The sequence below is a fragment of the Panthera tigris genome, chromosome B2, assembly GCF_018350195.1.
Source record: "Panthera tigris isolate Pti1 chromosome B2, P.tigris_Pti1_mat1.1, whole genome shotgun sequence".
In the NCBI taxonomy this organism is placed as follows: Eukaryota; Metazoa; Chordata; class Mammalia; order Carnivora; family Felidae; genus Panthera; species Panthera tigris.
Window position 1 is genome coordinate 132911807 of NC_056664.1, and position 22925 is coordinate 132934731.

General features: G+C 43.2%; 1 protein-coding gene across 4 annotated transcripts in view; it reads left to right on the forward strand.

Annotated features, from left to right (window-relative positions):
- SASH1 (SAM and SH3 domain containing 1) overlaps positions 1–22925 on the forward strand; it is a 315795-nt gene that overhangs the window by 233913 nt on the left and 58957 nt on the right. For all 4 annotated transcript variants that reach the window (XM_042987289.1, XM_042987288.1, XM_042987291.1 and 1 more), the window contains 2 exons: positions 2163–2275; positions 9323–9424. In XM_042987289.1, the coding sequence (XP_042843223.1) occupies positions 2163–2275; positions 9323–9424 (215 nt within the window). The remainder of the gene's footprint in view (positions 1–2162; positions 2276–9322; positions 9425–22925) is intronic.

Genomic DNA, 22925 nt, shown 5'->3' on the forward strand with positions numbered 1-22925 from the left:
TTGGTGTTGTTTTTAAATCAAAGAAAATAAGATGAGAAGAGTGGCCAATCTTCCTTTTCATAGGTCTGACGGCAAAGACCAAATCTTTTGTTTTCTCGGTCGCGCCAACCTCAAGAAGATCTTGACCCTCCCAGATCCATCCTAAAAGGGTCTAGAAAGGCATAGCATTTGTTAGGGTTGGACCCACCCCCCACCCAGTCCTGCCACTTGGGGCCTTTGCAGTCTTCTGAACTTGCGACGCTTCTCTGTGGCAGGGACAGTTACGGGGTTGGGAAACTCTAACGGTCTGACATCATGGGAATTTGCCTGGGCGGCTTTGTGAAGGGAGTCCTGCCCTCCTCTTGGCCGTGTCTTTGTTGTTGTTTATATAGTAAGTAAATATGTCGTCCCTTTGCGGCCCCGTTATGTAATTTATGTTTCCCCAGTATTCAGAGAGGGAACAGAAACAGAAACAAAGCCACTTCTGGATTCCGGTCCAGCCGAATGAGGTTATCATGAGATGAAAACTTTCAGTTGCTCACCAGTGACACTGTTTGTTTTCTTTTACAAAGTCGTAGCGTCCTACCCTGTTCAGAATGCTTCCCCAGTCATCGGGACACACGGAAATGAGAAAAGCGGACAGGGACAGCACGTACACCGGTTAGCGCACCTGGGTCCTTGGCAACATTCGGTGGGGTCATTTCAGTTGTCCTGCCATAAAGCTAGGACGCTTCGACATTGCCAGTGTTTCCTTTTGGTACGCACCCAGGATCACTTGGGATGCAGAGTAAGCCTTGGATCCCAACAAAGTCTTATTTAGAAAGAAAGGAAAGGAAAAAGAGAGCGAGAAAGGGATGGGGGGAGGGAGGAAGCCAATAGTTTGCTGGCGCGTGTGGATTTAAAAAAAATAAAAACCATACAAAAACAAAAACAAATCCAGCCAGCTCCCCATCGTCCCCTCCACCATCGGAGGCGACACAGATAGTAAAATGAATCAAACCAGCAGGCTTGTCTCCTCACCCAGCACACACTATTATTCTTCCGGACAAGTAGATGAGTGGCGAAGGGAGCGTGAGTGGTATTTCTGGACTGATTGATTACAAAATGGAAATGAGATAGGGAAACCCGGGGGAACGTGAATTCCAGGGTTGCCCCGACTGCAGCGGGTTCCTGCCGATCTGCGGCCAGACTCTTGTACTGTCCCTCTAGACCAAGGGCAAATTTAGCCATAGCCCAGCATCCTAGTGACACCGAAGCTGGCAAAGTATGCGCAAGAAAGACCGGGCAGGAGAAAGATGAGCGACCAGAGTGTGGGCTTGTTCCCAGTCTGTGCATTACAGCCTCACACGCTGACCAAAAGCACACAAGCCAACGTGGCTCACGTATATTACAGGCAGCGGCCATCCGTTGGCTTTGCGGGGAAGCACTTTGGAAGGATCCTAGCGAGGATGGCCGCGAGCAGTTCTGGCTGCCTTCAGTTTTGAGTGGCAAGCTGAGTTCCCTTCCAGTTTGGATGCGTGTTTATGACGAGGCTTTCAGATGTATACATATATGATAACCTTCCCTCCAGTGAACCAAAATGCCGCATCCCTGCGATTGTATTTATTTGTGCTTCTCCTGTGAGGAACGACAGTCGCACAGTTTAGGAAGAATCTAGGGTCTCACCGGGCTGTAGGTCTTGTTCTGCCGCTGACTCTGTGACCTTCAAGTTCTGTGTCGTGAAAGAGGGGTCCCTCCCTCCCCTCCCCAAAAAACTTTCCTCTTGTTCATATTTGAAATGGAAGGACACAGAGGACCATAGCCAAAGGAGCTTTGGAATGCTTATCGGCTCTAAGCAGGTCTTTAAATTAGGTCTCCATCCCCCGCTGCTATTCCAGACTTCCTGTCAGCTTTCTTCCAAAACTCCTCTGCTAGACCCTCCATCACAAAGGCTCCGATCGTTTTGAAGGGTCTGTGTCTATGGTAACGTCCATAGGCTCTCGGAGCCTGTTTCTCGATAAGACGGACTCGTTGGCTTATTCAAAAGTAGCCCGTTACTGCTTCCCTTGCTCCAGTAACGTACCATGCTACACAGCGCCCTTGAATTACCTCCTTCTCTAGCCCGGAACGAGCGAGGAGCTTTCGGGATTAGCATTCTGTTTTCTCTTGTTTCTTCATTCCGGTCTTTTGTCTTCAATCTCTAGGAGAAGATGTGGGCTACGTTGCCAGTGAGATAACAATGAGTGATGAGGAACGGATTCAGCTGATGATGATGGTCAAGGAGAAGATGATCACCATTGAGGAAGCACTTGCAAGGGTAAGAGCATAGATGATTTGGTTTACATTTGTGAGTCCTTGGCCCCCCTGACATGGAAGAATGTTTGGGGACTGCTGAAGCCTGAATGTTTACGTCCGCCCTCCCCCACAACCCCCAGATCCATATATTAAATTCCCATGCCCAATGCCATGTTATTCGGAGGTAAAGCCTTTGGGGGTACTTAGGTTCTAAGGGTGGAGTCCTCATGAATAGACCGAGTGAGCTTATAAAAGAGGCCCCAGAGAGTTCCCACACCCCTTCCCCCATGTGAAGACCCGTGGTGAGAACATTGCTGTCTGTGAACCAGGAAGCAGGTCGTTACCACACACTAAATCTGCCATCCCCTTGATCTGGGACTTTCTAGCCTCCAGAATGATGAGGAATTTCTGTTGTTTTTAAGCCACCTGCTCTATGGCCGGTTGTTATCGCAGCTGTAGGGGACTAAAACCAGTGCCTCAAAGGGTACAGGAATAGATGAAAATAGCGTTTTGATGATAACTTTGGTGGCGGTCATCAGGTACCTATGTCATCGGATAAAATACTGATTCCACTCTCTTTACTTAATGCAAGCATTCCATGTTGTAAGTTTTGATTTCCATCTTCAGCGACTACATGAGTAAATGAATGGCAAATATTTTTGAGCTGTTGTGGACCACTTTAACGAGGAAAATGACTCTCTGAATGCCATTGCAAAATTCCCAAGCCTCATCAAAAGATTGATAAGAACATAATAAGGACAAAAAATTAGTAAATAAAAAGCCGAGTAAAATTTAATATAGGACAACCATTGCAAACGTCGGTTCCGTAAGAGACTATCACAAACAAGACTTTGAATAACCTAAAAGTTAAGCTTTAGGTCTACTTTAAACTTTTGCTTCCTTTTATTTCTAAGTAGATATTAATTACAGTTTAGTGTGGCACCCACTTTTTGCTCAGAGTTAAATAGAGCACTAAAAGAACCTAATTAACCCTTAGGGGACTGAGGTAGCATTTGTTACTGAGGTCACAGTTATTAAGAGATTTCCTACTTGGTTGTTGCCAAACCAACTGACTGATGGACTCTTGGGTTTCCACTTTGATCAGCTGGTTTGGTGCTGTGTAGGCAGTGATAAATTCGGCAGGTTTAGAAACAAACGAAAACTTTTAAGTCACCAAGGAACCATTTAATGTGTTAAGACTAGATCACGAAGTAGAATCTTAAAGACCTGAAACCTTGAAACTGTGACAGGAACCCTCAATTTAGTTTAGTGTACCTGACTCTAAACCTCAACAGTTTAAAAGAAAAAAAAAAAAAGGTTTAATTTATTGCTGAGACAATTATGGGGGGGAAAAAAAGCACTTGAAAGGAATGGGAGGTGGGACTGGGTGTAGCAGGAGGCCTGAAGGCCAAGGCCACCTTCAGACGCCCATCTGCTGACTTCTCTTGCTCCGTCGACTCGAAAAACTGGAGGTGACCTCGGCCTGCAGTGTCCCTGGTGGACCAAAGTAGTGCTGGGCCAGCGATGGAACAGATGACAGGTGCCAACCCCTTGTCCTTGCTGCAGATCCCCTTTCACACTCAGCCCGGTCTCCCTCCTCCACCACCCCTCTGGCCACCTGGCCCAGCTGCCAGCGGAAACACAGAGTCCTCTGTGTATTTTCTTTCCAGTTCCGTTCCTTGAGCATGGCATGGCATTTGGGGAAATATCCAACTGGATGCCTAGAAGATACATGTGAGAAACACGAACCTGCATTTAGTTTTACCGCGACAGGCGAGATGTTTACTTCTGGGGAGAAATGCCGCCTGCCTTGCCCTTTTAATCATAAAAATGAAGATCAGAATGCAGACGATGTCTACAGTCGTCTGGCCACACCTATGTTTGGAAAGGGAGTTGCATGGGATGTACCTAATCCAGTTTTCCTGGGGCAGAAGAAAATATTAAAAGTGGCCTTGGGCCGCCTGGGTGGCTCAGTTGGTTGAGGTTCTGATTCTTGATTCCGGCTCAGGTCATGATCTCACGGTTCGGGGGTTCGAGTCCCATGTCAGGTTCCACGCGGACAGTGGAGCCTGCTTGGGATTCTCTCTCTGCTCCTCCCCCGCTCATGTGTGCGCACACGCGTGCACTCTGTCTCTCTCTCTCTCTCTCAAAATAAATAAAAACTTTCTAAAAAGCGGCCTTAACATGGTCAGTTTTAGGTAGCACATTTCTCCCATGCAAGTAATAATCAGGCCTGACCCTGCTTGGCTTCCGAGATCAGGCGAGATCGGGTGCGTTCAGGGTGGGAGGCCCGTAGACTAGGTGGCACATGTCTCTAGTTTGAAAAGCAACAAAGGAATATTTTCAAAGGTGGAGAGAAAAGTTAATTCGAAGCTCTGTCCGAGCCGATCATTTTACCAGCTAGCCACTGTTTACAGGAAAGGAAATCAGAAGTTAACGCCACGCGAAGGTGACACGGCGGTGTGTGCATCCGGGTGGAGAATTTAGCCGTGCCGTCCGTCTGTTCCCAGGTGGGCAGCCTTGCCGACTCTCGGGGCAGAGCTCCATCAAGAGGTCAAAAACATTTTCTGTAAGGCGATCCAGAAGCACAGGTTTTGGTGAAGAACAAAACCGATGACGTTCTCCAAACTTTACGAGATTCTGCACGCTAAGATGGGTGTCCTTTGCCAGACGATGAAGTAGCAGGGAAGCCCTTTGGCCCGCCCTCGATAGGGCAGCATACGTCTTCAGCTACTAGTGCCTGGATGGGCTGCTGCATTGGCCAGAGACAGCACACTTGAAGCAAGACGTTATTTAGAGCAGATAATAGTCTGTGGAAAGGATCTGCCTCTTTAATGACCAGGTCAAGGAGCTAAATTTACTTGGTCGTGGTATTAAAAGAAAACCCTTTGACTTGAACCTCTCGATGAGAATGGTCCTTCAGGACATCGGGTGTAGGTTTCTCTCACTGTCAATCAGACACCTTAAGACCCGTGGGTAGAACGTCTAAATGTTACCCCTGAGGGGACGACCCAGGATCAGGAGAGAAATTTGCCTGTGAGCTGTTTGTGGAGCTGGGAGTATCCCCCGGTACATCCTTGTATTGGGAGCATTTTGTGTAATGTCAAAGACAGGTTGGTCCGTTATGCTTCGTTTATATGAATTTGATCTCATTGATGGATGTTTTATACACAGCCATGATTCGCACACCTGAAAATCCCAGTTGTCGATACCAACTGAGATCAAAATGAAAAAGGCTACAAGGAATTAATATGTGAAACACCACTGTAAGCCGCAAAGCAGCATTTGAAGAGAATGACCTTTGTGAAACAACTCTGTATTTTTTTGAATGTGTAATTTAAACAGACAGTGGCTTGACTTAGGGTTTTTATATTTTGTTAACTGAATACTTCCATCAAATCTAACAGCACTTCAAACATTTTCTAATAGTTTTGTGGTGGATACTTACTACATATGCTTTAGAGAAGTCAAGCTTATTAGTAAAAAAAAATTGGGAGGGGTCTAGGTAATTAGCATATTCTATATAATACAACTTCCAGGTGCTAATTTTTTAAAAAATATATATTTTTTTGAAGGGGAGAGAGACAGAGTGTGAGTGGGGGAGGGACAGAGAGAGAGGGAGACACAGAATCGGAAGCAGGCTCCAGGCTCTGAGCCATCAGCACAGAGCCCAATGCAGGGCTCAAACCCATAAATTGTAAGATCATGACCTGGGCCGAAGTTGGACACTTAACCAACTGAGCCACCAAGGTGCCCCCCAGGTGCTAATTTTAAAAGCATATGTAACTCTTGGTAAGTAAGTTCAAGGTGTTCACATCTTGGGATAGTTCTGAGATACTTGGAATCCACAGGCTATTCATTTATCGGGTACTTTTTGTGGTGTGTGAGGATGGGTGGGTAGGGAATAAACTCTGTTCTAAAGTTTTGGCTAGAAGAGAACTCTCTTGCTTTGGAACAGTAATGCTCAGCATGATGGAGCTATGTCGTAGGAAAATATGTCCTTTGACATTTTACCTGGAAGCACTATCTATAGGAAATTGAGGGAGACCTGTAACCATGATTTAATAATCATATTTCCTAAAATATAATTATCAATACAAAAGACTACTCATGTAACTTGATCCAGTTACTAAATATTACATATTTATCTATCTGGAAAACATGTGGCTGGTTCCATAAGGTCGTATCTGTGTGAAAGTCCTAAATAAAGTCTTTGGGGTTTATTAAAAAAAAAGGGGGGGGGGCTCAATGTTTGTTGCTGACTTGACTGCCGCTGAGTGAGGGAAGGTAGCAGAAGAGCCAGAGGAAAAATCTGGACAGAGATGCGATTTTAGGAGAAATCTAGCTTCAGAACCATCCCCTAGGGAGTAGGGAGCCCTGGAAGGTGAATTGCCTTGTAAAGTTGTCCTGCCAGAGAAAGAGAGGCTTAAAGCTGATTGGGGAGGAGGAGGCAGCCTTCTAGATACCTCTGGGAAATGAATCCTGTCGACCACGGAGAGTTCTCCAGAGAGAATTATAGGGTGTCGATGTGAGCCCAAATCCACAGTAACTGGGGAAGTGATGAACAGTTTTGTCAACAGAGTCTGGGCATCTGGTATACCAGAGCTCACACTTATAAACTGGGAACCTATATATATTATTAAATTATTTCCTTGCAGCAGCAACTGTGATCAGTCACAGAGATCTGGACAACTACAGAGGCTTATGGAGAGAATCCATAGGAAAACAACAAAATGATTGTGGGGTTTTTAAAATAGATCCCATGGGTGAAAAATGGTAAAGATCTATCTCCAAGAAGAAGCAGAAAAGAACTTAATCACTGTCTCCAAGTATATGAAGGATGATTAAACAACATCTCTCCAGGATGTACTGAAGAGTGTTTTGTTTTATTTTGTTTTAATCTCTACTGAGGACAGAATAAAAGGAAATGAAGTTAAATTGCAGCTGGAGGGGATTTAGATTAGATATAATATAAATGTTCTTTTCTTGTAGAAATGGGACATTTTAGTATCTCCTCAAAGGTTTTAAAAATAGAGTAAGCATTAACCTACTAAAGATGGCCATCCCTCTAGGAATCATGTCCTAGACTTCAAGTATGAGCAAACTATGGGACTTAAGAAAATAGGATGTGAAAGGAGTATTTCCTCCTGAGACAGACACACATGCACGTGCACACACACACACATACACGTGCACACACATACTTCTGTCATTGTTTTAAAACTGTACATTTGCTTTAAAAGATCTAAGTTCTCAAATGAAATCATCAATTGTCTTTCTTCCATGAAGTTATATTTAAGTCAGAGCTTCTTTGGGAGCAAAGTGGAATGTAAAAGAGTAGTTATATGTATGTGTGTGTATATATATATATATATATATATATATATATATATGTATATAAAATCAGGTTAGGTTTTCCCCTTGTAAAACGCACTTCAAATTCTTTTTAGAGATCCTGTTTTATAACTCTAAAACGTAGAATTTTATTTTTTAATTTTTTGTAATGTGGGGGAGGGGCAGAGAGAGAGGGAGACACAGAATCTGAAGCAGGCTCCAGGCTCTGAGCTGTTAGCACAGAGCCCGATGTGGGGCTTGAACCACAAACGGTGAGATCATGACCTCAGCCGAAGTTGGACACTTAACCGACTGAGCCACCCAGGAGCCCCAGGAAAGAGCATTCTCCTACATAAATGTACTATAAAGATTAGAGTAAAAATAATGCCCCTAATGTGCTAAAATGATATTAAATGTACTAAAATGTATTAAAATGATATTAGCAAAGAGCAAACAAACTCTTGGAGTTGATGTGAACTTTGAGTTCTCTTTGATCTGAAACCACAAGGGTGGTGATAATACTATGCTCATACTGAGTCTGTTGCATGCTTTCGGTGTGCTAAGAGTTTTGTTGTATTAAGCGATTGTGGTAGTTGTTTCGTGAGATAGTTTTCCGTCATCCTCATTTTCAAGCTGAGGCACGGAGGAGTTACGTAATTGGCCCAGGGGTTCCCGATTGGTTCTGCAGCCAATTAATCACTATGATCTGCCTTCCCCAGTCTGTCTCCCGTCACAAGTATGCACAGAAAAGAATTTCCTGGTAGGAGTGATACTTCAGAAAGTTGCTTTTCCCTCGAGGGATATTGTCAACATGATGACTTTGCTATATCTGTGTAGCTCCTGTAGGTTGAAGACCATCTCCTGGGCTATTAGGTCAGATCATTCATTTCTGGTTTTCTGGTGTCTTGATTTATGGAACTGATTTAATCAGTGTCTTAAATTTGTATCTAAAAACTACTTTATAATAGAATTTTAATACAATGGCAACTTCAGTGTATTTTGTTGCAGAGTTAAATTTCTACATGTTTTATGAAAACACACTTGGAACTTCTCACATTTGCCATTCTAAAAGACCTTTCATCGAATTCTGTTGCCTTAAAATTTGCCAATTTCTTATAATATCTCACTTGTCTTTCTATTTCAGAAAGTAGAAACCTAGTGTCTAAACTCAAACTTTAGATTAGTCTCTGAACATATTCTAGATAGTTGGTTATTTTCCTCTCATCCACAAGGTTCTCCAATAAAGCCCATAATGTTTGTTAGGTGATAACATGTAACTGGTAACTTGAAGCAGTCTAGAACAAGAAAAGCAAGTGATTTTAGAATGTCCATTTCCGGCTTCCACCTGTGTCTTATCAAAATGTCCATAGTCTACCCCATTGTGTCTTCTACAAAGAGAAGTAATTCAGAGGCCACCCTACAGACAATTTCTGTTTTTGAACTTACAATTGAACTGAGAAAGATCAGTGTTGATGCTGGAGGACCTTGGAGTGAAAATCAAGGTTGTTTTTAGAACACGGGATACAAAGAGTCCGTTGTGCCCGTCAGGTTGGTGTAGATGAAAAATCACAGGGCAGGCCGCCCGTTTCCCTCTCAGTTTCGAGAACCTCGTCTTTGGCCGGCACTGAGACCCCAGCAGTGGCATGAAGAAGGTGCCCAGAACATTCTCTCTGCTGCTTGGTAGACAGCCCTGGCCGTTATTTTCATTTCAGTCTTTCATTTTCTCTTGTTGTAGCTCAAAGAGTATGAGGCCCAGCACCGGCAGTCAGCGGCCTTGGACCCTGCCGACTGGCCAGACGGTTCCTACCCGACGTTCGATGGCTCGTCAAACTGCAACGTAAGTTTGCTGTCTCTTTGAGCATCTCGACCACTTCTACCAGACAGTAGATCTTAGGCAGTTTCTGCCTTGGGACTTCTTTCTGCATCTACCAGGTCCCACCCAGATCTGAAGATAAGTGTCTCTTCTGACACATTACTCAGTTTTCTTTGCTTGATAGACTTACCTGCAGTCCAAACAGTGCTAGTCATGCTCTGTTTTTTAGTTGTAAATTCTGTGTAACTTAACATTTAATCTTCTAAGCACTTTCAGTTCGATTAATATTCAGTTAAGTGGCATTAAGCACGAATGCTGTGCAATCATCACCAAAATCTACTTCCAGAACTTTTTCATCATCCAAAACAGAAATTCCATAGTCATTAAACAGTAACTCCCTTTCCCTCATTTTGGGAAACCACCACTCTACTTTTTATCCCTATGAAATTTGACTATTCTAGGTCCTTTATGTACATGGGATCGCAGTCTTTGTCCTTCCGTGTCGGGTTTATTGCATGTAGCATAATGTTTTCAAGGTTCATCCACCTTGCGGCCCATGCCAGAAGTTCATTCCTTTTCTAAGGATAAATAATATGCCACCATATAGATAGACCGCATTTTGTTTATCCATTTATCTGCTGATTGACACTTGGGTGTTCTACCTTTTGGCTGTTGTGAAAAATGGTGCTGTGAACATCGGTATACAAATATCTGAGTCCTTGCTTTCACTTCTTTTCAGTGCGTCTCTTGGAGTAAAATTTCTAGATCACATGTTAATTATATGTTTACTTTTGTAAGGAACCACTCTACTGTTTTCCACAGTGGTTGAATCATTATATATTTCTGACAGCAATGTGTGAAAGTTTCAGCTCTGTACTTCTCTCACCAACACTTGTAATTTCCCCCTTTTTTGTTAATAGCTATCCTAAAGGGTATAAAATGGTAATGAGAAGGTATATATATATATTCCTTAAAGAAATGTCTATTCAAGTTCTTTGCTCATTCTTGAATTGGGTTGTTTTATTGTTGGCTGTTGAATTACAGGCGTTCTTTGCATATTCTGGCTATTAATCTCTCGTCAGAAGCACGATGTGTAGATAGTTTCTTTCATTTTGTGGTTGCCTTTTTCACTGTCTTGACAGTGTCCACACCCAGCATGAAGCCCGATGCGGAGCTCGATCCCACGACCCTGGGATCGTGACTTGAGCTGAAACCAAGAGTAGGATGCTTAATCGACCGAGCCACCCACACATCCTCTCCCATTTTCTTTTAAGAGTTTTATAGTTTCAGCTCTTAAGTTTAGGTCTTTGGCCCATTTAAAGTTAATGTTTATATATGATGTAACATATGGGTCCAACTTCATTCTTTTGTAGATAGATAACCCAGTTTTCCCAGAACCATTTGTTGAAAAGACTGTTCTTTCCTCATTAAATGGTCTTGGCGTCCTTTTAAAAAATTAATCGACCGTATGCTGGGGTTTATTTCTGGGCTCTCTGATTTTATTCCGTTGGTTTACATGTCTGTCCTTTGTAGGTATCCTACTGTTTTGATTAGTGTTGCTTTGTAGTAAGTTTTGGAATCAAGAAGTGCAAGGCCTCCAGCTTGGTTCTTCTTTTTCAGATTGTTTTGGCTGCTCAGCTCCCTTGAGATTTCTTGTGAATTTTAGGATGGGTTTTTCTGTTTCTGCAACAGATGCTGTGAGATTCATTTTTGTTTTGTTTTTGTTTGTTTGATTTTTTTTGTTTTTTGTTTTTTTTTTGATGCCATGAGATTTTGACGGGGATTGCGCTGGGTCTGTAGCTTGATCTGGATGGTATTGTCATCTTAACATGAAGTTTTTCCAACCCATGTACACAGGATATCTTTGCATTTATTTGTCTTCTTTCATTTCTTTCAGCAATGTTTTATAATTTTCAGTGTATATGTCTTGCCTTAAGTTTATTTTTAAGTATTTTATCATTTTTTTGATGCTATCGTAAGTCAAATTGTTTCCTTATTTTCTTTTTCACATTGTTCATTGCTAGCGTATAAAAACAAAACTGATTTTCACATGTTGATTTTGTGGCCTGCAACTTTGTGGAATTGGTTTGTTTGTTTATTAAAGTTTACTCACCTGTTTTTTAGAGAGAAAGCAAGCAGGGGAGGGACAGAGAGAGAGGGAGATAGAGAATCCCAAGCAGGCTCTGCGCAGTCAGATCATGATATGAGCCAAAACCAAGAGTTGGACACTTAACCAACTTAGCCACTCAGGTGCCCCACAGAATTTATTCATTATCTTTAACAGTTTTTGTGTGATGGAATCTTGAGAGTTTCTCCATATGAGATCATGTCATTTGTGAATGGAGACAGTTTTACTTCTTTTATTTGGATGACTTTTATTATTCATGGTATTTAAAAAAAATTTTTTTTTTAATGCTTTTTATTTTTGAGAGAGAGAGAGAGCGCGCACAAGTTGGGGAGGGGCAGAGAGAGAGAGGGAGACACAGAATCCAAAGCAGGCTCCAGGCTCCGAGCTGTCAGCACAGAGCCTGACGCGGGGCTCGAACTCACCGACTGCGAGATCATGACCTGAGCTGAAGTCAGATGCTCAACCGAGTGAGCCACCCACGCGCCCCTCACACACTCCGCTTTAACTCGTGCAATTGCCTCTATCTAAAATACCTTCCTTGAGATTTTCCCAGGTAAAAATCTGTGCGTCCTTCAAAGTAAAGTCCAACTTCAGTCTCTCTGAAACCTCCTTTAGTCTCCTTAAGTATATTTTATTGCTTCCCACTCTGTGCTTTTGTTAAACTAGCTTCATACCTGAAACCTGACCATTATCCTGGAGTATCAAAATTCACTGGACACATTCTAACCTCCTTGGGAATCTTGAGCTCCTTGAAAGACACGCTATGTTATCTTTGTGTCTCCAGCGAGTGTCTGACTCAGTGTCCAGTTCATATGGTGTGTTTGTGTTTGAGAAATACTAGTGAACAAAGTTGCATTTAAGCGTTCATCTTTCCTGGCTGCCTTAAGAGCATGTTTCACGTCCTATAACCACAGACTCCGTCTTTACGGCTTCTTTGCATCTAAGCAGCAAATGATGGCTTATCAGAGGTAAATACAAGCCTCGTGCTACCTTCTTGTCTCCGATTTCCTGAGTCAAGCACCAGATTTCCATTTCAGCTAAAAAAACATACCAAAAAAAACAAAACACAAAACAAGCCCCCAGAGGATTATTAATTTGAAAGCCCTGCTTGGTTTGCTTTTGTGTGAAAGAGACTGAGAAGTTAGCGTTTGTAGTAATAAACGTATCGTATGCTGGCCAGCATTGTGTCCTGGGACTGTGAAGTGATCAAAAGAACTGTGTTTGTGGATTTCAGGGTGCCTTTTTGGGTCTCCTATCCCCTAGTCCTAAAGACCAGCATGATACAAGTGTAAATCATGAACCCAAAGAATCATGAAGAATAAATACAGTAACTCAGGACTGATGTGATTCAAACCCAATTTGGGGAGAACACAAAGACCCAGTTGTCCATAGTGGGTCCTTTAGTATCAGGCTCCCTGCGTACTGCCCTGATTAACAGCATCTGAGTCAAGGGGGGAAGGTTATAAGATGATCCAGTCGGAAAGGCAGGACTATAGAAAACCTCCCACACTTGGACCGCAAGGAGGGAGGCTCGTCTCGTTTAGGAAAAAGTTAATATAAACCAAGTACTATAGTGGTCCTGAACGAGCGGCTAGGAAAGCGTTATTAGGCATTGTTTTGTTTGGATCCCCTTCAGCGGGTACATCAGAACCAACATCTTAGTATACATTGTCGGAATAAAATGGGTTCGTCTTAGAAGATGGACATTCGTTGTCTTGAGCGTTTCTTTGTTAGTTTAGGAGACATCTTGCCAAGCGCTTGCTGTATACCAGGCTTAGGGTTAGATATTCAGGTTACAAAGGTAGAGAAGCGGGAGAAACGAGGCCCTGCCCCAACGGAGTCTACCCCACGGCGTAGAGGTAAAAATCACCCCCCACATGTGCTCACACAGACCTGAGACGTCATGTACGCACTTACATTATTCGCATCTTAGCAAACTGCTTCTTCGTAGATGACTCAAAAAATAAATCCAGCCTGTTCTGTTTGGATGGAGGGCCAGAAATACCATGTGCACCCTCCATTTCTAGTACAGTCTTCCAGAAGCTCTAGAGTGACTTTTTGCTCAGAGGTAGGTGGAGACAGGCCATTCAGCAGCCATGGAGTTTTCTGAAGTGCTGTTATTTACCCCGTGTATTTTGCTAGCTAGCTTTGTGCAAACAGCCCACACCCATTTTCAGTCACCCTGTTCGTTCCTACAGCTGACCACCACTTGTTTAAAGTTTGCTTGAACTTGATTGCAATCTTAATGTAGGTGACACTCGCCCCTCTTCCCCCACGTCCTGTGTTTTTATGGAGACTCAGCAAGAAACTCCTTCCAAAATAGTCCTCCTCAATTATGCTACGTTCGCCTGAGAGCAGAGTAATTAATTTCAGATAATTCCCACTGGGTCCTGCTCGAGCCGCGGTGGTTTAGGCGCTTTGATTATCTTTTGTGCAAGGGCGAAGGCTTTTCAGTTTTCCATTGATTCTTTTCCATACTGAGATGTAAATAGCCCACTGGCCATAGTCGGGAATGTCCAGGCCATGAAAGTTTCAGGGATCATAAGCCCTTTGTCACCCGACCTCAATGCCTATATTGATGCCTGCCGTGCTTTAGGATTTCATTTGCATTGATTTCATAGGCTTCCCCACCCCCGTAACTGACATGAGATAATTGAGTGTTGCTCCACAATAAATCCATATTCACATTCCTGGTTTCCAAGAATGTAAAGTACTAAAGATAGTTACCAGGGGAAGTGAAAAATAGCTTTCTCTTTGCCAGAGGAGAATGTGTTCTCTGCTGTTTTTCATTAATAACAAACTTCTGTTGTGAGTGTTAGAGTTTAAAAAAAAAAAAAAAGTTGCTGGTTGAGTACTTAACTTGACTCCCTGTTAAATATCTGGACATTTATTTTAATTTATTTTATTTTGATAAATTTTATTTCCTTTCGTGAGGGGAAGGTTAAGAGTTCTCATTTTAAGCCTTCAACTTTATGCCTTGAGGTTCAATTTACCTTCCGGTTAAGACGACGTTCAAGGAAATCATGCTCTTCATCCTCCTGGGGTTTATAGCTTTTTACTCAAGGCACAAGTTTTAGTAAATCACAATTTTTGTGTTTCTACAAATCGGTAGGTAAGCGTTGGTGATCTATATTTGGTTCTTACATATTGATGAAAACATTTGCGGTAAAACGTCTTTCCAAGAAACGTCAGATTGTCAATTGTTTAATTATGATGCTATTTAAGTTATTTTAAAAAATACATGATGTCGAGGAAAAACTAAAGCAACAACGGGGACAGTGAGGCACGAGAGCTCCTAGAGTCCATTGCAGACATTTATTTTCGTCCCTTTTGTTGGTTTCTCTTGATACAACATGTGTTCCAGAAAAAGCCTGGAATTATCTTTCTGTATCTGGAGCTTCTTGACTAGGGTGAAGCAAGTGTAGTGAAACGTTGGGTGAAGTGAGTTATTTGGTAAAGCAAGCCATCGGTTTAGAATTGATCTACACTGGGGGAAATTGAGTTGGGAAGTATTTGTGCAAAGAGTGGTGTAATGTTACAGCTGAGGTATAATAACACCTTCCATCCATGTGTGCGTCTCTTTATAGCCTTTCATTCTGGCTTTGGATAGATTTCGAGGCTGACCTGGCTTCAGGCACGGGAGAGCCGTGTGGTTGAAACCGAGCTCCAGAGTTTGGGCAGCGGAGACAACGTCAGGCGGTCGGTTCTTCCACATTTTACAAAATACTATTTTAAGTGATTGAGGACTTTTAAGGTCGCAACTAAAATATCCCCATAGTATGAGATGTTTTGGTTCACATATAATGCAAGACCATTAAATCTTTTGGGGGCTTCCTAAAAATTACAAACTAAACTTGTCCCTTACTGCCAGACAGGCTTTACTTAGGTTTTTCAGAGTCATTTCACCTGCCTAACATCAAGCCAGAGGATTTGGGTCTGATATTTTGAAAGGAGGGATGGCCACAGCCTTAGTCTAAACTAGAACTTTCTAAAAGATAATGTGCGGAAAGCCAGGAGACAGCATTCTACAAAGTGACTTGTTTAATGGTTCCTGTGCTAAATGGCTTGATTTACATTATGGCCAAAGAAAAGGTTAACAATTCAATCACTTAACACAGAATGTGGTGGGAAAACAGAGCCCATGCACATGGGGCGGCCCCTTCAGGAACAGACTGATCTGTCCTCGTTCAAGGGACGTCCTATATTGATGCTCCTTTTTAGAGTCTGATAGTATGGGTTGAACCAGATTTTTTTTTTAATTGGTTTTTTTTTTTAACCTGGCTGTCTTTTTTTTTTTTTTAAGTGTATTTATTTGTTTTGAGAGACAGAGAAAGAGAGAGAGGGTGGAGAAGGGGCAGGGAGAGAGAGAAAGAACCTCAAGCAGGCTCCATGCTGTCAGCACAGAGCCCTACAAGGGACTCAAACCCACGAACCATGAGACGACCTGAGCCAAAACCAAGAGGCAGATGCTTTAACCAACAGAGCCACCCAGTTGACTATCTTAATCTGTTTATTTTGAATATGTTTCTTTTACTAGGGTGAACTTCTAGGCAATGTGTAGAAGCTAAAATGTATCAGAAGTTTTATTTTTATATTTCAAAGGTATTAGAAGAAAATATAAATCAATATCATTAGCTTCCTCACTTGGGGAAATCTGAACCCTAAGGAAGACTTTCTTTTTTATGACAATACATGTTGAATTTACAAAATTTTCTCCCACCTTTAAGTACTCCTAGCAATTATAAGAACATATGATTTTCATATTTTGCTGACTCTGAGTGAATATTTATTGGATGAATAGACTACGTGAAGATTCACATATACCACAGAATTAGAGTTGGCATTATAGGTAAGGTAAAGGTTTTTCCATGAAAATGGTTGACTTCCTTATACTATCTTTTCCCTCCTATCTTGTGTTTTACAAGGAAATTTAAGAAAGGGAAGATTCCAAGCATAAAAATAGCTTACATTTCTGAATAAACTGGCTGCTGTTAGTGGTGTTCCTATTTTTTTTCTTTGTATCTCTTTTCCTAGAGACATTTTTTCCCCCTAACTCTTAATATATGGGTTTCAGCTTAACAGAATGCTAATTGGCAACATAAATTTGGATTTGGGGCTAGAAAATGGTTCTGCTTGTTGCTATTAGCTGGGCTTGAACACGGGTTGGTTGGATGTGTGCTTCAGCTCTTTATTTCTTCCACAGAAGAGTTTTACTCACTTGACTTGTAATATGATCAGGAAAAAGAGCAACATTGCCCACCAATAATGGGCCAGAGGGCATTTATAGGGTGCATCCCTGGGACAGATACCCGCAATTCTTTATACCGTGCTGTGTTCCATTGTGCCAGCATAATGGCCACTTTTCTAAATCTTTCTAAATGGAACTATGTTAAAAATAACTTATTGATTCTGGTCTTTTAATGCATACTTAAAGCCTTCAGATGATTATTCAGACCTTTATGGATACTTTCTATAAATTTCTTTTTTATTTGGCTGGGTGGGAATGCACAGGAAGAAATATACTACTCTTAATTTCACTAAAAGTGAGTTTGAAACTGAAATGATAGTAAAATAGGGACATATTAAAATTCTCTTTAGAAGGGTAAAAGTAATGGTTCTTTAGACCTGCAGCTTGAGTCCAGGAGATAAAACTCAGCCCATTGGAGCAGCACGCCTAGTGAAGTCTCTCAAGAAAGAGAAGTTGTGGTTTTTGTTTGTTTGTTTTTTGTTTTGTTTTTTAATGTTTATTTTTGGAGGAGAGAGAGACGGAGTGTGAATGGGGAGGGGAGAGAGAAGGAGGGAGATACAGGATCTGAAGCAGGCTCCAGGCTCTGAGCTGTCAGCACAGAGCCCGATGCAGGGTTTGAACCCATGCACCTCAAGATCACGGCCTGAGCCGAAGTCAGACGCTTAACCCACTGAGCCACCCAGGCGCCTCAAGAGGAATTTTGTTCTAACTGCATATAAGCTTGACCAAGAACCACTGCTGAGATGATTCCTTGTCATTTGTTCCGCACCGCCCTCCCATCCCCAGCCTTCTCCCTGGGAAAGGGGCCAAAGTTTGAGGCGTGTATTTGCTAGGAGTCCCTGAAGATCATCCTCTTTGAACAAAGCCAGAAAGGAGGCTCCCCCTGCCAGGAAAGCCAGGCGCTGGCCTGGCGTGCTTAGGGGAGGGACCCCGTTAAGCTGGACGCGGGCGTTGGGTTCAGATCCAGCTCTACCACCTGTTAGCTCCGCATCGGTGGGAAAGTTGATTCGCCGATTTGTGCCCTGTTTTCTCGTTTGGAAACCTGGACGAGTGTATGTATCCCCTACAGGCGTCGCAAGAATTTCACGGCCCAAAGTAAACACCCGGTGAATGCCAGCTTCTGTTTATGCTGAGATCTTCTACCTTTCGGTTCCCTGTTCCTCTTGAAATACTTTGAGTTCCCCTGAAAGTACTCTTTGAACGTGTCATTCTCAGGCTAGCCGATGGGCTGGCGTTGTCAGAACAAGCGCCAGGCAGCTAGGGCGCGTTCACTTAGTTACGCTTTCACCAGACCACAGAACCAGGTTTACTTTCGGCTTCAGAAGGTGGTATCGCCGTAAGCGGGTTTAGGGGTGGGTCCGATAGGATTTCAGGGTTCGTGTGCTGTAGGATCACTGTTTGGGAAGAATAAGCGGTTAATCGTCCTGCAGTTACCTAGGGCCGCGCGGTGCTGTGAGTCCCTGAAGATCATCCTCTTTGAACAAAGCCGGAAAGGAGGCCTCAGCGAGCGTGTGGCCGTGGGCTTCCGCGCCTGTGTCACGCCTGTGTCGCAGTGGAAACGCTCTCGTGGCGGGCCCAGAAGTAACTGGGGACTCGGCTCCCTGCACCTGGCAGACTAACCAGGCACAGCGCATTCCTCACCGGTCTGTACAGTTACGGGGAGTTGAGGTCGCTACCTGCGCAGCCTCCTTAGCATATCAAGGGCTACGCGGGCAAAAAGAAACAATGGCAAAATACCCAGGTTCTACGCAGTCCGAGGGTCGCTGTTTTTAACACTGAGGGCGGCTTTGGGATACATTCTGGTCTGTCGTTTCTTTTGGAAGGGTGAGCCAGATGAAACTGGAGTGTCTAGCTTTTGACCTATAAAATGACATTTTATTTGTCCAACCCAGTACAGGAATACCAAAGAGGACATACCCCGTTTCCCCGGCTAGCTGATTGTATCTAAGTAAAGATATTTGTAACGCCGTCTGGGTTCAGGATTGGCGTATTAGGTTGGGAATGCCAGTTTTTAGTTTGCTTTTGGAAGCAACCTCAGGGAGGTTGGGGTAAGAGAGGATTTCCATCACTTGTTTAATGAGATTTACTGCGTGTTAATCCCTCCTTGACTCATTTGCCCTAGTGTCCGATCTTCTACAATGGATGGGCTGGAGAGATACAGGCCCGTGCTGTGGTTCAAGAGTCGGATCTGGCCCGAGGGCCACCTCTAGCCTAAGCTAATTCATTCAAGTCACAGGCTGCTCATCACTTTGTTTCAAGTCCATTTGAATGTTAAGTTGCCAGTTACCCATTTTATCAAAACTCAGCATCTGATAATGAGACAATTTTTGAGAGAGAGACAGAGCTCAAGCGGGGAGGGGCAGAGAGAGAAAGACGCAGAATCCGAAGCAGGCTCCAGGCTCCGAGGTGTCAGCACAGAGCCTGATGCGGGGCTCGAGCCCACGAACCACGAGATCATGACCTGAGCCGAAGTGCGACACTTAAGCCACTGAGCCACCCAGGTGCCCCGGAAAGCGATATTTTAATACAACCAAATTCTAATTATTTACAGAATAATGTCTGTAGGAACATCCCTTTATTCTCTTTTCCTTGTCTCTTGTTCCTCTCCCTCTTTGTACCTTATCACACCCTCTGTCGTCCCTTATTGATTGTTCTACTCCTGGTATGATGCTAATATACACTGCATAATTAGTTCCTAAAAGGTTTATTCCCTGCCCTTTTGACCCAGAGCGCAGGTGAAAGAATGCTATTTTGAGCATCATTTGACTCCTTTGTTGCGCAAACACTATTGAGTACCTACTACGTACTAGTCCCTATACATAGATGTTTGTATATGAGAGGGAGAGAGAGACCAGTGGATAGCATGGCTGGGGGCTTATTTGGCATATTCCCACCTCGTGTGTTAAATATACACACAAAATCCATTCGGCGCCAGTGAGGAGAGTTTGGGAAGCCTTCCCGGAGAAGGTGTTTGAAGCTGAGTGAGAGTGGGGCGCCTGGGTGGCTCAGTCGGTTAAGCATCCGACTTTGGCTCAGGTCATGATCTCGTGGTCTGTGGGTTCGAGCCCCGCGTCAGGCTCTGTGCTGACAGCTCAGAGCCTGGAGCCTGTTTCAGATTCTATGTCTCCCTCTTCCTCTGACCCTCCCCTGTTCATGCTCTCTCTCTGTCTCAAAAATAAATAAATGTTAAAAAAAAAAATTAAATATACACACAAAATCCATTCAGCGCCAGTGAGGAGAGTTTGGGAAGCCTTCCCAGAGAAGGTGTTTGAAACTGAGTGAGAGTGGGGTGCCTGGGTGGCTCAGTCGGTTAAGTGTCCAACTTTGGCTCAGGTCATGATCTCACGGTTTGTGAGTTCGAGCCCTGTATCGGGCTCTGTGCTGACAGCTCAGAGCCAGAAGCCTGCTTCGGATTCTGTGTCTCCCTCTCTCTCTCTCTGCCCCTCGCCAACTCGTGCTCTGTCTCTCAAAAAAATGAATAGACGTGAAAAAATTTTTTTAAAAAATAAGAATTCACCAGGAGAAGAAAGAGAAACATGTCAGGTAGAGGTAGCAACGAGGCTTGAGCATAGGTGAAGAGCTGGGTCAGTCTTAAAACTTGGACCATGGGAGGAAATGGATTTAAATAATACAGCTTTTCTCTAGATCAGTATTTTGACTTGTAGGGTATAGATTATGGTTCTTTGTTCATTCTTACTTATACGTTGGTTCTATAATAGATTATTTCGGTCCTCTCTTTCCTTATGACTGCAATTTCTTGTCTTTGAAGTCTTAATTGAATTCATGTTCTTATTATTTCACAGAGTGAAGCAACTGTTAGGAATTTCTTCCTGCACCTTGAGTTGTATTTTCTTCTGATAGGGAGACAGGATCCAAAGATAGGATCTCTCAGTTCTTCCATGCTTTTTCTCTCTCTTTTTTCCCCTTGCTATAAGTTGGTTTGAGGAGTGGTCATATATTTCTTTTGACCTTGATCATGCTTGGGTAGCTCAGGTCAGATTTTCTGTTTGTGCTGATATAATGAAGATTACTCTTTGACCTGTTTGTCATGCTATCTGACCATAGATTGTTTCCCTTCTTCCCAGCTACAGTTGAGGGCTTTGTTTTGTGGTCCCTTCATGCTTTTTGTTGCTATAGCCTGATGTCATGGCCAGAGAAGTGGGGATACCCACCTGAGGTGGAATGTGGTCTTTGCTAGGATACCTGGGCTCTGCCTTCTCTCTCTCCAAAGATTGTGGTCATTGTGCTGCATCTCATTTCATCCTACTTGGTGTGGAGAGAAACCAGTCTGCCTTTCATTCATGTCTCCAGTTCCGGTGAATATCTAAGAGGCTTTATTTCACTCTGCATCAGCCTTACTGAACTTTCCATCTTTTCACACATGATTCTCCTGAAGCAATTTCCATTGGTCCTAGATCAAAAAATTAAAAAAAGGAAGGCCACACGGTTTACTTCCTTCGACATTTTGAAGTTCCTTGGGATAATTCTCAAGATTCCCACTGGTCTGGCTTTTAGAGAAGTGGGGCCTTGTTCCTGGGTCTTCAGAAATTTGTTTCTTCCCTTCATCATGAAATTTTATTTTAAGGCTTAGTGTGTTAGACTATGTGTGTTTCCTTGCTTGGGTGCTCTTGGTGGAATATTTTTTTGCTGGTCTGCAGTAATTTCATTTTTTGGAGGCTGTTACTCATTTTGCTAGTTGTTGTGGGAAGGATATTCTGTGGTCTGGTTTTCAGCAGTCATCATGACTTGATAGCCAAGGAGAGGCCACAAACAACGCCTTTCTAGCTCTCAATGATTCTGTTCCAGGGATGCAGCCTAGATTTCTTCAATTTGGAAGTAAATTTGCTTGTGGAAGCAACTCCATTGAAATAAGTTCGCTCATTATTTATTCTCCAAACATAAGGATAATTATGTTAAGGGGATAGATCGTGACTCTAGGAGGTGAAATTAGCCCATCTGCCTCCAGCTTCAAGAGACGATTGTGCTGATTGATCCGCGGCCGAAGTTTTGGTTGGAGGAAAGATATCGGTGTCCACACCTTCCCCCTGTTGCCATGTAGGTTCTATCAGTTTTCTGTATTTTTCATCGTCATGTGCCTAGGCAAGGTTGTTTGGCAGCCCTGTCCAAGAAGATCATGCCTGATCCATGAATCAGTCGCTCTCAGATGCCATAAAAGTAATGTGACTTTGCAAACACCACCCAATCCCTTAGGAGACTTACTGCTTTTGGGATGAAGACTTCTATCAGCTCGCGAAACTAGAGCCTCAAATGCATATGTAATTGCCCCACTTGGCAGTTCGGTTCTGAATCATCCTTTTTCCATGGCACAGGCTATGTGAGAACTGAATGCACTTGAGAATGAGTGGGTTTGGTGTTTTGCTTCAGTCTTCAGTGTGCCCGACACCGTAGATTTGCTTTGGGTAACGCTACCCCACTTGTTTTTTTAAACCCCAGTCTTAACAGAGGGACCTCATAAGTGGCTGACTGCCTTCCCATCATGTCTTACCTGAGCTCAGCTAACTTATGTGGACAGTGGGGTTGTCTGGCCTCTGGGCAGGGTGACACAGTCCCGGGCAGAAAAATCTTCCTAACGTTTACAGGGTAAAGGGTGAATTCAGTTCTCTTTCCTCCACTTACCTCTCTCCTCCCCGACGGCCCCTTTGAGAAGAAGGAAAGCTGTTTTCTCTGGTCCGTGGCAACTTGAAGACTTGGGACGAGTCTCCCTACGCTTGGCTGTAGGACTCCTGAAGTCTTCTGTTTTCTCCCTCCTCCTCTGGGGAAATTAGCAACTTTATTTGGAGGGGATTCAAAGACATGCAGAGTTCATGCGTTTAAGAAAAAGAATAGAATTTATTGTGGAATGTAGCATCCATTTGCTGTTCCTTTGGTTTTATAGTTAGTTCTTCAAATAGTTTCATAAGTGAATTAAGTGCTGACAAGCCTTCAGCCCCGGAGGAGGGTAATATTACCTCAAATTCTCACATACCTTTTTACAAATAAAAGCATCAGAGAATTCTCTTCTCCTCTTCCTCTTCGTTCTTCAAATCTGGCAACAACTAGTTAATTTTGGAACTGCCAGAGAGATTATTTCTATGTTCTACTGCACCTCTGGGAGAAGAATGGAATCTCCTCTTTTCGTCCATATGCTG